A 13,891-nucleotide genomic window follows, 5' to 3' on the forward strand; every position below is an offset into this window, starting at 1 on the left:
GAGGAGTGTGTAAGCAGCGGCCCAGCTTCATCTGGGCCTCACATGCACCTTCCAGTCCTCCTCCATAGAAATGTCTCTGCTGCAGGTCAGCAAGGTTGCCATAAGGGCGGTAATGCCCTTAGGGAAGAGGGGTGATGCCAGTGGCATCTGTCCTCATGGGCAGCTGTTGGAAGCTGGGAAGGACTTGATGGGTGCTGGCACCAGGGGGAAGCATTTTTGCCAAATAACCACTAGAGGGAACAGAAGCAGCACCCAACCTCACCCACCCCAACTCACCGCAGTCCCATGCACGGCACATTCACACCACCGCAGATGCACCGCGTTCCACGTTCCTCAGGACAACCCATCCCTGAACCATGGAAACAGGAGCCAAAGACCCGGGAACCGGCCTTGGAGGGGACGAAAGGGTTTGCTCGTACCAGCAGAAATAGCTCCACATCCACCGGACTTGGGCAGAGCACGGGCTGACGGTGGAAGGAGGAGTGGGGTCACCTCTGCTGTGTTGGCGGTTGGTCTCCGTGGCCCAGCTGCAGCTCGAAGCGCGGGCTGAGTCCTCGCCCTGCCTGCGGCCACCTGCAAGTCAGAGAGAGTGGTCAGCCGGTAGCACGAGGGGCAGCAGTCTCTCTGATCCACCCCACCAACATGGCCGTCTGCACCGCAGGCTGGCACGGGATGTCCGCTGGCCAGACTCTCCCTCCAGCCAGTGCTGAGGAGAAACGTCTACCAAGGTACGTGCTTTGTGGTGTCCCTCAAAAGCAAGGGACATCCCCCGAGAAGGCCCTCAAACACAGCATCCTCTCCAGTTGGGGAGAAAAGCCCCCCCAGGGGTGGGTTTCTCCTAGACCTCTTGGACACCTCAGGGAAGCTATGGAACCCTTCTCCAGAAGGGATCGTTTTTCTCCTGGGACCATTAAGGGTGCACAAGAGAGCTGTGGCAATATGTTTGGCCATGGGAAGTGTGAAGGAAGAAAGTGAACATCTTTTCTTTCAGGGTAAATAAGTAAGTTGCTAAAATTTATAAGGATTCAAATTATATCCACATTTTGGCAACCTTTGGGTTTCAGGAAGACCAACAGGCCCTCCGGACCAACCAGTGTTTCCATCGTAGGGATGTCTAACACCCTGACCTGATTAACAACTGCTGAAAACAACATAGAAAGGCTTCACAGAAATAAAACACATGAAGATCCAGCTGATGCGATGAACAATTTTATTCATGTTTAAAGCAGAACACAAAAGCAAAACCAGTGTCAGGAAACAGGCACCTCTTCTCAAAATAAGATATTGCTTCAGCCGTGACACACACGGACCCACGTGCGTGACGAGGGAGCCAGAGGGCTCTCGTGCCAGGAGAAGACTATCCAGGAACGACCTGGCTGAAGAACAGCGACTCAGAAGAACTGGGCACTTCACTTGCTGCCGCAAGGCACTGTGCGTACTGCACATCCTACATCTGAGCAATCGCCCTGGGCTCTGCCCTGTGAATCACGCCCAGGGATTGCTCTGCACTGAAAATAACGCTGAAAACGTGCCGTGTGTCTTTGTCCACTGGTCTGCCTGAACCAAACCCTCGCAGCAAGGCAGAGCTTCCGCAGCCCACGTTAGCAGAAATCTACCCTCCAGCAATGAGTGGGGACCCCCAGACCCAGTTACCCTACGCTCTTTTTTAATGGCTGCGCTGCAGAAGAGAGAGAAGAAGGGGGTCTTTCACGTGGCGCCTAGGCCAAGATATCGGAGGTGGAATCCCCACAAGGGAAGTGGATGTCATGGGCCAGGCAAGGCCCATTGGGTTCCTTTCCAAAGTCCACCAGGAAGTTCTTGTTCACGGTCAGGCCTCCCTTCTCAGTGTCCACATCGATCTGCAGCATGACAGAGCCTTCCCTGTGAGGGGGCAAGAGCGCAGCCGTTACCGATGGGCAAACCACGGCCCTGTTCAAGAGATCCTGCTCCTTCGCCATGCAAGAGAGGCCCCTTTCCTCCCACGTGTTCCTTACCTGACCATGTTCGGGTAGAACTGCTTGTCCCACGTGCTGTAGAAGGAGTTGGTGACGTACAGCCTCTTGCCATCCAGGCTGAGCTGCAGTTTGCACGGGCCGCCGTACACTCGCTTGCACTGGAGGCACAACAGACAGCAGGCATGTCACTGGCCTCTCTCTCTCAGCAGCCAGGCACACGCAGGGGCAGCACAGCACAGCGGCTGCCTCCCCTCCCAACACAGGCAAGCCACCAGACGCCGCAGACACACGGGCACTCGAGCGCAGACCTACCCCAGAAACCCTGGGCAGAGAATTAGCGGAGCGGAGCCAAAGCCCAAAGGACTCCAGAGGGCAAAGAGGCCGCAGAGCTCACCTTGATCACCAAGGGCTCCGGCTGGCACTTCAGCTCTTCGTCTCTGCACACTGTCACGGGTCCGCCTCTCAGGATACTGCCGCCCACAAACACCTGTAAGCCAGGCAGTGAGAGACATGCTGCTTGGTCATCCAGCCACCACCAGATCCTGCTAAGGAACCCAACAGCGCCAGCCCGTCTGCTCCTGCCTTACCTGTCCCACCAGCTTGGGCTTGCAGTTCTTGGAGAGCTCATACTGGCGGATGTCTCCGTGCAGCCAGTTGCTGACATACAGGTACCTGTCATCCATCGAGATGACGAGGTCGACGGTGAAGGCTAGGGCACAGAAACAGAGAGCTCTACGTGAAGGCAGCATCAACACAAAACGTGCCTCGCGCCCAGCCCCAGCCCGCACCTCTCCTGCCATTCTGCATGCCGTGCCTCTGGCACAGGAGACCTGCCCAAGTGCACCGGCTCCAGTGCCCACGTGCACAGGAAAACGTCAACACCACCTCAGGGCACACGAACCTGGCATCTTGGGCATAATCCATCCCGTCACGTCCTTGGCCGGTATCCGAATCACCTCTTCCACTGTCCAGTTGTCTCTCTGCACAAGAAACACAGCCACCGCACCGTGAGCGCTCCCGCCGGCTCAGGCAAGAGCGCTGCCCCGCACTCTCGCGCTTGCACAGCCAGGCAAAGCTGCCTGAGGAAGGTCACCCCTACCCCAGCTGCTACGAGCAGACACAACCGGGACAGCATCGTCCCAAGAATACTTGCCTCGCACTTGTAGAAGCGGTAGATGACGCCACTCAGGGCACAGCTGACGTAGCCCTCGGCAGCATCGGGGTTGTGGAGGAATTTTACACTCAGGGGCAGAGAGTCCTCCCCCAGGTCAAAGCACTGGGTGAGGGTGCGGCAGGACAAGTTCCACACGTTCAGGCGGCGCCCATAGATCCCTGAGGAAGAGGAAAACCAGGTCAGAAGAACAGGAAGTACTCACGGACACTAATCCCTCCCCAGAATGCTCACAGACGGGACAGCCGTGGCAGCGACTAGTCAGAAGTTGCAGAGGAACTGCAGCGATTGAGGGAGGAATGGGAGAAGACAGGGACCAGCCTGTCTTAAGGACAGACACTGCACGTCCTGTAGCAGCGCCTGTGACACGGGATGTTGGGGGAGAAATCTGCCTGTCCCCTCTCTCTGACCTCTCGACACCCTCCCATCACCTCAGCGAGTGCCGGCTCAGCGCTTGCATCCATATCCCCTCACCTTTCTTCAAGTCGTTGGGACAAAATCCACGTCCTGCACGTTTTGGGACTGCTCCGGCAGAGCTGATCAGAACATTGTGGCGCGGCTGGTACCAGAAGTCGTACCCAGTCGGGGGGGCCTCACACTCGTTTTCCCAGTTCCCCTTCAGCTCAAAGGTCTCTCCATCCAGCACAATGAATCCACCTGTGACACAAAAGGCGTTCATGACAAATGACATACTCCACTGCCAAACCAGCCAGTTTCTTCTCGGAGTCATTACAGGGCAGAGTACCTTTCCCATTGCCAGATGGATCTCCCGTGTTGGCAATCAGAATGTCGCCGTTAGGCAGGCTGCGAGGTACATTCAGGTACCCCTTGTTGCACTTCCAGAAGACATCCACTGGCTCAATCATCTGAAGAAAGTCAACACACACACACTTCAGCCTCCCACTGCTCAGCTCATTTCACACTGCCTGGCACAGCCTTTGCCCACCAGAGACTTCTGAAAATCTCTGACGCGCGCGGGAGCTTTCTTTCCAAGAACAGGCGCTGGCTTGGGCACGCTGCTCCTCGGGAGGAGCACAGAAGCCTCTGAGCTCCCCTCTGCACAGACAAGAGTGCAGCAACGCCTAACTCATAACAGCGTGGCTGTCCACCTGGCTATTTGCGGGGGGGGGAGGCGGGGGCTGTTGCGTCACTTCCAGCTCTCAGACTCTCTCTCAATGCAACAGGTACGCAGAAAGGAACACAATGATGACCAGAGCCTTCTCTGGTCTGAAAAGGAGAGAGCTGAGAGGGAAACGTGACCCAGCTCTCTAAAATCAGGGTGGAAGAGAAGATGAAGAGAGAACCCTTCTTCCCTGTGTATCGTTCCAGAAGCACCAGTTCCCAACTCCTTCCCAGAAACTTGTCTTTGAATCACCACCTCAGGCATACCTTACACAGCTTGGGAGCCCGGCACTGTGAACCCACATCCACCACGTAAATGCGGGAAGAAATCAGACAGGGAAGAATCAGCTTGGTCCTTTTCGTGGTGACACTGTCAAAGCAGGTGCAGCCAGTGCTCCAGCCCGAGGAATGCAGCTCGTCTTTGAGGTTGGGCATGGGCAGGCGGTGGATCACCTAGGCAGTCAAGGCAGAGTTAGGGGTCACTCAGGGAGGCGGGGAGAAATGAGTACTTTAATGCAACCAGCAGCTTAGATGTGGTAACACTGCTCCCTGCACCAAAGGAGATCTGCAGAAATGTTAAAGCTTAGATGTGACCGATCAATTCAAAGATGCACAGTAGGTGTAGATAACCTGTCTTTGCAGCCTTCAGAGACGGGTAAATGCCGATTCCCCGTTTAGGCTGACAGCAGGCAGGTCGTACAGTGCACAACAGAACATCTCTGACACTGCAGCACAACAGAAAGACGCTGAACTCTGCAAACGTGCTGGATACCCTAAACCTGCTGGTCCCAAGAGACCATGTTCCATGCAGAGCAGCCACTGACAGGGTGATTCGGAGCATGTGCTCAAAAGCTCACTAACAGCACCGAGATGCTCTGGAAGTGAGTTGGGAAGTGAGTCAGAGCTGACTTGTCCCCAGGACACAGCGACAGAGAAGATTCAAGTAGAGTCAGGCATAGAGAGGACAGTGGAAAAGAGTAAAGTGCATGGATCTGACAGCCAGCAGCTAGTCACCAGCCCAACAAAATCCCGTTGAGACACAGGTACCTGGCAGTAATATGGAGATCTGGGGTTGAGATCGATGGTGGCCAGGAAGTCAGGTTGGTCGATGCATGTCTCCCTGTAGGTGCAGGTCACGTAGGCAACCTCCTCCCTAGGAGCTGGGCATACAGAAAGCTTGGGTTAAAACATGCCATGAACCAGCCAGAACGGAAACGAAAGGCTTCAACAGATGCTCAGATAGGACTGAACTTATTTTTCTGGATGCTATGCCCTTCCAACAGAGGGGTGAACTGCATGATCATTGTAGGTCCCTTCCAGCTGGAACTACTCTACTCTACAGGGGACAGGGGACAGGGACTCGGCACACACAATTAATGGTGGTCTCCACTACAGGGAGCTCTTTCCCAAACACCCCCATTCCAGAACGTGCTCAGCAGGACTTGCCTTTCACAACATCCGGGCAGGTGGGGTAGTCGTAGCACTGACCTCTGCATCTGTCTGATTTGAGAAGAAGAGAAGAACAAAATGAGAAATGTCCGCCTCCTTAGAAGGTGCCTATTCAGCAGACCCTGTCCCACCCATCACATCTTCTCCCACCCCAGCTATAAGCCGGGACCCAGGAGAGGAACCCTCCCTGAAGTGCCACTGGGGACATCAGGGATCAAACCACTGCTCGTTCCCTTCCGCATCCTCTGAGCCCCGCACTGACCCTCTCCCCATCAGCAGTGAAGGAGAGAGTGTGTCCACCCAGAACACATCAGTGGGACAAAACGCCAAACTTCAGTCCCACCTCTCCCCTCCCTGCAGCGCGGCAGAGGAACAAACCCACCAGTCCCCAGGTGGGACTGGGTTCCAAGGCGGCATCTCTGCACACTGCGGGCAGGGGCTGGAGCCAGACCCAGGATGGGGCTACAAGCCTGGAGCCGCTGTGGGCGGCGGGGCGGCTGCAGAGCGTCTCTTACCCATGCTGAAGGCTTCTGGTTCACTCTCCTCAAGAGCAGAGGTGCTGGAGCTGGAGGTGCAGCTTGCTGTCTGCCTCGCTGGAGCGGGTTGCGTTGTGCCAAGGCTGCTCCGAGGGGGCCTTATATACACGGCAAAGGGGTGGGGGGAGAAAGCAAGCTGCCAAGGGAGGAGCCATCGCTCCCAAGCGCTGGGAGGTGCCAGACCAGCGCTGTGGCTTCTTTCCGCCTTGCAAACCACCAATCTACAGGAAAAATCTGCTGGTCCATGCAGGTCTTTTCCTCAAACACAACCACCCATATCTGATCCTGGGGCTCTGCTGATCTCCAATGGACTTCTTCACGCTCTGGAGGCCTCCATGTCCCGGACGAGACTCGAGCTAATTAAAGCCATCCCCCATACCCAGGTTCCTGCCATACAAATGTGCACTGGCTGCAAATTCCACAGGAGGGATGAGAAGTCCAGCTAGATAATCGGCCCCACCTGCAGCCTCCTGGAAATTACAAGCTTTGAACAGACAGAGGCCACCAAAGGCACCTCTCAAATCTCGACCCTGACAGAAGGCACGTCTCTGACCGAGGGCTGAGCTGAAGACACGGGATCCCTGCCGCCAACTCACTAAGCCAGCCCCAGAGGTGCCCCTACCCGTGAAGACCTTCGGAGCTCCTACGGACTGTGAACTGGGACACAGTGCTCAGAGGACGGAGGGGGCACCACCAGTACTGACATCCGAAGGGAGTGGAGTAACTGCCAACATCTCCCAAACAGCTCAAAAAGACATCAGGCTACAAATGGGTGCCTGAGGAAATACAATCTGTGCCCTTCTTGAGGCAGCACCTACGAGGTCAAGACATGTCTGCTGCCTCTCAGGTTTGCATCTCCATATGGGAAAGTCAGTCCAGCTGTGGAAAACGGGAGCCTTTAGGATTCGGGGCAACTCAGCACCGCTACTGCCTGAGCAGTAACCACTTACACCCTCCAGCAGTCTGGTCTATGAGCACCCAAAGCCCCACGGCAGGCACTAACACCACTAAGTGCCTGGCACCGGTGCAGCTGAATTACACGCAAACTAGCCTAAATGTCACAAATCACCCATGGAAACAGCACAGATCTCTGCTAAAGTGAATGAAGTGTTGGATAAAACCTTTTAGGAAGAAGGGTCCCCTCCTGAGATGACCGTGAGCCTGGCTGCCACCGGCTGCCCAACTAAAGCAGGAAGAAACACCAAGTGCCATGGAACGTGAACGAGTATCATATCTTGTGGAAGAGCTCCTCAATCAGTGGGCAAATTACATGGGGTAAGTAATTGCTCCACGTAGGAATGCACAAACATCTGACAGCGCCATTAAAAAAGCCCTCGGGAGATCTCTATCAGAAGAGAGGACAGCTTAGCCCTTCGCACGAGGGCTGTAATTAATGGCTCTCTGGTTCCAGCACTTTAAACATGCAACAAGCAGATGCGGGAGCAGCCAAGCACTTGGTCTTTTCTGTAAGTGAGGAGCATCAAACTGCTGCAACTGGAAGAACTTGTGATTTGCTTAGCAGAAATCATCTCGGCAGTTTCAGTGCAAGGGGCAAAGGCAGCCAGGAGAGGGATCGTGACCTACCACAGCCGGACTCTTCCATGCCACCAGTCGATGTATGGTTCTTACCGACACACTGCGTCCCAGGTATAGCAAGGTTCTCTATAAGGCAAAGAGAAGGTGTTAAAATAACATCATGGACAAAAGTTGAAAGCATGCAAAGAAATGGCTCAAAGCCTTATGTTACTGACTCTGAAAGAAGTTGAGGTCCTGGGTAAGAATAACCACAGAGAAATACATTCTATCCTCATATCAGTTCAGTCATGTCATGGAGGTACTTTTGGATGGCTTTTCCACAGGGTTAGAGCCCCCCGTTTAACTGAGCATGGTATCCACCTCGGACCTGGAAGACCCCAAGAGAGGAACCTCTCCTGGATGTCAGAGAAACTAGCAAACATAAGGAGGAAAGGATGCAAAGGCAGCCAGAAGAAAGAGGCATCAAAGAGCTGCGCTGCACACGAGGTAGTTCAGCTGCATCGGGCCAAACTGGATTAAGGCACAGGGCTCCACACTGGACTTCAGGGGGTAAGTGCAACAGTAGGTTTAACGCGTACAGGATGTCACCATCTCCAAAGGGAGCAAGACTCAAACTGCATATCCACGCTGGACAAAATGAAGACCGACAGGCCAATGCCACAAGACCCAGATGGCTGAACATCGGCTATCTTTCCACCTTCATGGCTATGTGAATGTGAAACACTTCTACGTCAACTGTGTGAGGTGAAGGACGCAGCGGTGCCTCCGAGGGCTGCGCGCTGCTTTCTGAGCCTAGCAGGATATCGCTAGATTCCTCCTTCTGGATTAAGAACAGTCACAGCCCTTTTATAGGAATTCTCAGAGTTTATTTTACAGACATGCGCTTCTGAACAGGGCTTGCGGCACTGCTGTTGCAGGAGTTTGCACATCCCAGCCTCCCACCAGCAAACTCCGACTGCAGAGAGACATGGAAGTAGGTGGTACAACCTCTTCTGTAAGAGCACAGAGACTTTCAGCATGGCTTGCCTGGGGCAGCTTTCAGCCTGGGACTGCCTCTCGCAGTGCCTGTAGCCTGTCAACGCTCTCGTTCATCACACTGCAACCCACACGTGTTCACAACACACTTGAGTTTGGGGCCACACTTGCGCAAGTGGAAGGAAAGAATCTATCTCCATCTCCAGTTCTCAGTGGCAAAGCCTTTCATGTCTCCTGAGGGCAGCAACCTTGTCTGGGGGGCACAAAGAGGTGATGGTGTTGGGAACCAGCTTGGCATCTGATCACCAGATTCGTCAGATTTCAAGACCCCACACCTCAAGAAAGAGAAGGACGCCCTCAGTGCAGGAGCAGGTCCAGAGCTGGAGCTAGCTGTCCTGTGCAGAGGGGCTCAAAACAGCCTTTGCCTCTTCTCTGCTTGACTGCACAGAGCTCACATTGCTCTCCCACGCCACCCCGAGCTGGGCACAACCGTCCACCTTTCCCCAATCAAAACCAAACGAGAGGTTCAGCATTGTACCCGACTCGCTGCTGTCCTCCTTCGCCTGGCGGGCAGGAAGCGCAACCAGGCCCAAGGATGCCTCTGACAGAGCAGGAGCTGCTCGTGCAATGTCAGGTGCTTGGCTGATGCCTCTCTGCATGCTCCTGCTGTCACAACGTGCATGTCTCACTGCACCTTCTTCTTGCACCTGCACACCTGCTAATTAAAGACTTCATTAGTCTTCCCCTCATCAACCAAGCTTCCTGGTCATCCTCTTTGGCTTTCCTTGGTGACGTCTTTGGCATCCCTCACAAACCCAAGCTGTGGGGCGTAGAGTTTTCTAATTAAAACCGATAGTCGGAAGGATAAGAGCAGGCTCGGCAACACCAACAAGCGCGCAAGCGATGCTCAGCGGAGAACACAATCAGTGTGGTCTGCTCTCGGCCCAAGAAAGCTCCCTGCGGCACGCAGAGGTGGGACGCCGTGACATGGAAACGCCATCAGGGGCTTCACTGCACAGCCCACAAGGAGGTGGCAGCTGCTCCCCTCCTCCCGGCCACCTCTGCCAACCCCGATAGGGACGAACACGCTGTAATTTGGATAATGGGCAAGACTCGGTGATGCAACCTGCTGCAGACTGGCACAGCACACTAAAGGCACTGGGAGAAGACCTTGCTTCACCGAGGACACTGCATCTGCTCTAAACACCCAGGCCAGAACTCCCCGGCTATGGGAGCAGTCTCCAACCTTCCCCCAGTTCTCCAGGGGGACGTCCTCTGCTTCCCCCCTCACCCTGCCATTTAGCCCCGGAGGTGCTCCAGGGCGTCTACATGTGCCTCCTCGTCTTGCATTCTTCAGTCCCCCTCTCCTACACATTTTTCCTGCCCTCTGTATGCTCCTTACAGCCTTCTGCCACATTCAAACAGGGCCGCGAGGCACTAAGCACCACGAGAGTTTGGAAAGCCTGCAGTCAATGCCAGTGTCCTGGCAAAAAATGCCAGCAGAGGTACGTCGTCCGAGTCCTTCCCAGGCTCCACATCTCCCAGGGGTCTCACTCTGTTCCAGTCCGTTCCCCTTTTCAGGAGCAGAAGGAAAACCACACCATCCAACCCTTGAAGATGTTGTGCAACAGAGCTTTGCTGGCACACTGTAAATTCATGGTGCAGGCAAACACAGAGCAAAACCACCTACACTTCTCCTTCACGGCACCTCTCTGCCTTTCTTCCACTACTGTTCCCGCCACCCCTTCCCCTCCAAACGAGCTGCGTGCTGCTGGAGCAGGAGCCACAGTGGAGGGGGCACAAAGGTCTGGCCAGAAGCACGGCAGCAGTGGGATCACCCCTCCCCACAGCTACAGCCCACAGCTACAACCGGCCAAGCCCCTCCGAAACCCACATCCTTAGGTTGTCCTTTCAGACACCACGTAATGAGGAGCAGCTTCAGGCTGCCGCTGAGGGGCGCTGCCATGTGCAGCCACGGGCAGATGGAGGGTGAGTCACTTTTTTGGCAGCACAGTTTTCCGCCGGATCAGCCGCTTCAACCAACTCCTCCCACAACCGCACAATCGCTCCATCTGACCCCAGAGGGGTGGCAGCACCACGCAGCTGGGGAGGACGGACGAGCAGGACCTGCTTCTTCTCATCTCCCGTGCCTCTGCCTAAGACAGGCGTTAGCAGCGTTCCTCAGCAGTCCCTGCTGCACACCAGACTCCTCGCTTCTAGCAAATGGCACCAAGAATGGTTGACCTTCCTCCATGGATGGAGATGGAAATGCAAACCAGGAATACAAGCGCTGAGCAGTTTACCTCAACATTTCGGGTTCCAGTCCAAGGACTCATTTACACTTCCCTGTATTAGTTTCTGGTCAGTCTCTATTCATCCTACTGTGAATGTGAAGGCAGAATATGTATCAGTGGTGTGTTCGTCTGTTACAGAAGAGAATATTTTTATCTATGGTAAAACAACCTAATCAATCCCCTTTTCTACCCTCTGCAATATCCATGATTCCTCTGCAAAATACTTTAAGAAACAGCCACAAAGTTTCATTTGCATCCTCATCTCCCTGGCAATTCTGATTTATTTCTTTCCTAAAAGAAATAAACTGGTCACAGTCACATTCAGCGCAAGTGCTCCATATTCAGCGCAGCTTCCTAACACTGAAATGAGCAAAAGCTATAAAAACACAGCAGAAAGCATTCCGGAGGGTTAGGAGTTCTCAATATTAATCTGCTACAGTCTGTAGAGTAGAGGTGAGGATATCAAATGTGTGGCTCTTCTGCTGTCTAGAGCTGAATACAGACTGAGATTATTCCTTGCCTGTGCTGCTATCAGGAAAGGGTGGGAAAACTGAAGGTTCATCTGAAAAGAAGACCCAGGGCAGAGCAGAGCACTCGCAATGACTGCACCATCAACAGGATTAGTTTCCAGTCCTGCAGCTACAAGGCTCAGCTCAACTTGGTGCATCAAAGAGTAGAGCAGCCTAGGGATGCCCTCAGCTACACATGAAACGCCATCCTCCCTCGGGCTTGTGCCCCAGAAAAAAAGGACTTTTGGGCAGCTGTTGGAAGCCGGGAAGGACTTGACGGGTGCTGGCACCAGGGGGAAGCATTTCTGCCAAATAACCACTAGAGGGAACAGAAGCAGCACCCAACCTCACCCACCCCAACTCACCGCAGTCCCACGCACGGCACATTCACACCACTGCAGATGCACCGCGTTCCACGTTCCTCAGGACAACCCATCCCTGAACCATGGAAACAGGAGCCAAAGACCCGGGAACCGGCCTTGGAGGGGACGAAAGGGTTTGCTCGTACCAGCAGAAATAGCTCCACATCCACCGGACTTGGGCAGAGCACGGGCTGACGGTGGAAGGAGGAGTGGGGTCACCTCTGCTGTGTTGGCGGTTGGTCTCCGTGGCCCAGCTGCAGCTCGAAGCGCGGGCTGAGTCCTCGCCCTGCCTGCGGCCACCTGCAAGTCAGAGAGAGTGGTCAGCCGGTAGCACGAGGGGCAGCAGTCTCTCTGATCCACCCCACCAACATGGCCGTCTGCACCGCAGGCTGGCACGGGATGTCCGCTGGCCAGACTCTCCCTCCAGCCAGTGCTGAGGAGGCGGCACCTCTACCAAGGTACGTGCTTTGCAAGGTCTGAAGGTAGGTAAGTTAAGGCTCATTCCAAAGTCACCACAACAGCAGGGATGTCCCCTGAGAAGGTGCTCAAACAAGGCAGCTCTGGAAGATCAGAACAGGGTGTCACACTCAAGTGATGGTGATGCTGAACAGGAGCACCCGGGGGTGTGCAGGAGAGCTGCAGCAGTATGTTTGGCCATGAGAAGTGTGAAGGAATTAAGGAAGTTGTATTCTTCCAAGGTAAACACATAAAAGGTGAAGACTTCGAAGGATCCTCTGTATATCCTAATTTTTGCAGCCTCCAAACTAATTGTGGTTTTGGCTGCAAATTGTACCCTTGTGAAGATGCTTGAGGCAAACGGGACTAATGGGAAGAGGCGTGGGTGTGCAGCAGGGCTCTGGAGGCTGGCGGTTGCTGTCCTGTGTAGCAAACAGGCTCCCATTGTGCCAGTGGGATTTGACATCCCACACAGCACATGATAAGCAGGAGGCCAACCTACAACTCCAACGACTACCTCTTGCTCGTGTGAAAAACTCAGCGTGAAAGAGGAGAGTCTATTGAGAATTTTGAAGGGACTACGGTCATTTTGCCAACATATAAAGTGTATGGAGAGTACTGTCGGTGACAACCCTAACTTTTCTCTGCCTCAACTCTGCCAAGAGGATGCTGTCCATGAGAACTGGTCCAGCTGAAACCCCTATTCTTCCCAGCAGCAAGTCAGCCACTCGGCAAACACAAAGGACTGCACTGGAATCTCTACTGACTGTGTTGTTCCAATCCTTCATGTATGTTAAAGTCAGCCCATAAAAAAGAACAAGCAAAGACAATTTCTACCAGGAATTTCCAGGAAGACTAACAGGCACTCTTGCACAATCAGTGTCCCACCTTAGGGATTTCCAAAACCCTGATCCTATCATTAACCACTGCTGACATTTGTTGTCCCCTGAAATCAATGAAATAAGGCAAGTGAAGATCCAACTGATGCAAAGAACAATTTTATTCATGTTGAAAGCAGAACACAAAAGCAAACCAGTGTCAGGAAACAGGCACCTCTTCTCAAAACAAAGGACTTGTTGCTTCAGCCGTGACACACACGGACCCAAGCATGTGACGAGGGAGCCAGAGGGCTCTCGTGCCAGAAGACTATCCAGGAACGACCTGGCTGAAGAACAGCGACTCAGACGAACTGGGCACTTCACTTTCTTTTGTCTTAGTTTTCAAGGGTGAGAAAACTCTGAATCACAACTGGGAGTTCCACACCTTGCTACTGGCCCTGGTACGAGACAGCAATAACTAACAGGCTGGGGACATCAAAGCAGGTGTCCGACAGGCCTGCAGCAACGAAGCGAGGCACGGTGGGTACGCACATATCCACTGCAAGGCACTGTGCGTACTGCACATCCTACATCTGAGCAATCGCCCTGGGCTCTGCCCTGTGAATCACGCCCAGGGATTGCTCTGCACTGAAAATAACGCTGAAAACGTGCCGTGTGTCTTTGTCCACTGGTCTGCCTGAACCAAAC

General features: G+C 54.0%; 1 protein-coding gene across 1 annotated transcript; it reads right to left on the minus strand.

The window, feature by feature from the left end:
- Positions 1-1,718: 1,718 nt before the first annotated feature.
- On the minus strand, positions 1,719-13,737 carry LOC309682079 (methanethiol oxidase-like; the record flags this gene model as incomplete). The annotated part of the gene is given in 17 exon segments (XM_082496098.1): positions 1,719-1,881; positions 1,995-2,113; positions 2,350-2,442; positions 2,543-2,664; positions 2,857-2,935; positions 3,109-3,287; positions 3,601-3,783; positions 3,872-3,992; positions 4,516-4,701; positions 5,296-5,408; positions 5,695-5,794; positions 5,796-5,831; positions 5,835-5,852; positions 7,863-7,895; positions 8,644-8,761; positions 12,129-12,209; positions 13,649-13,737. Coding segments are annotated over 17 exon segments (1,833 nt in total).
- Between the last annotated feature and the right edge of the window lie 154 nt (positions 13,738-13,891).

This window comes from Vanellus vanellus (assembly GCF_965231255.1).
Source record: "Vanellus vanellus genome assembly, chromosome: 27".
NCBI lineage: Eukaryota > Metazoa > Chordata > Aves > Charadriiformes > Charadriidae > Vanellus > Vanellus vanellus.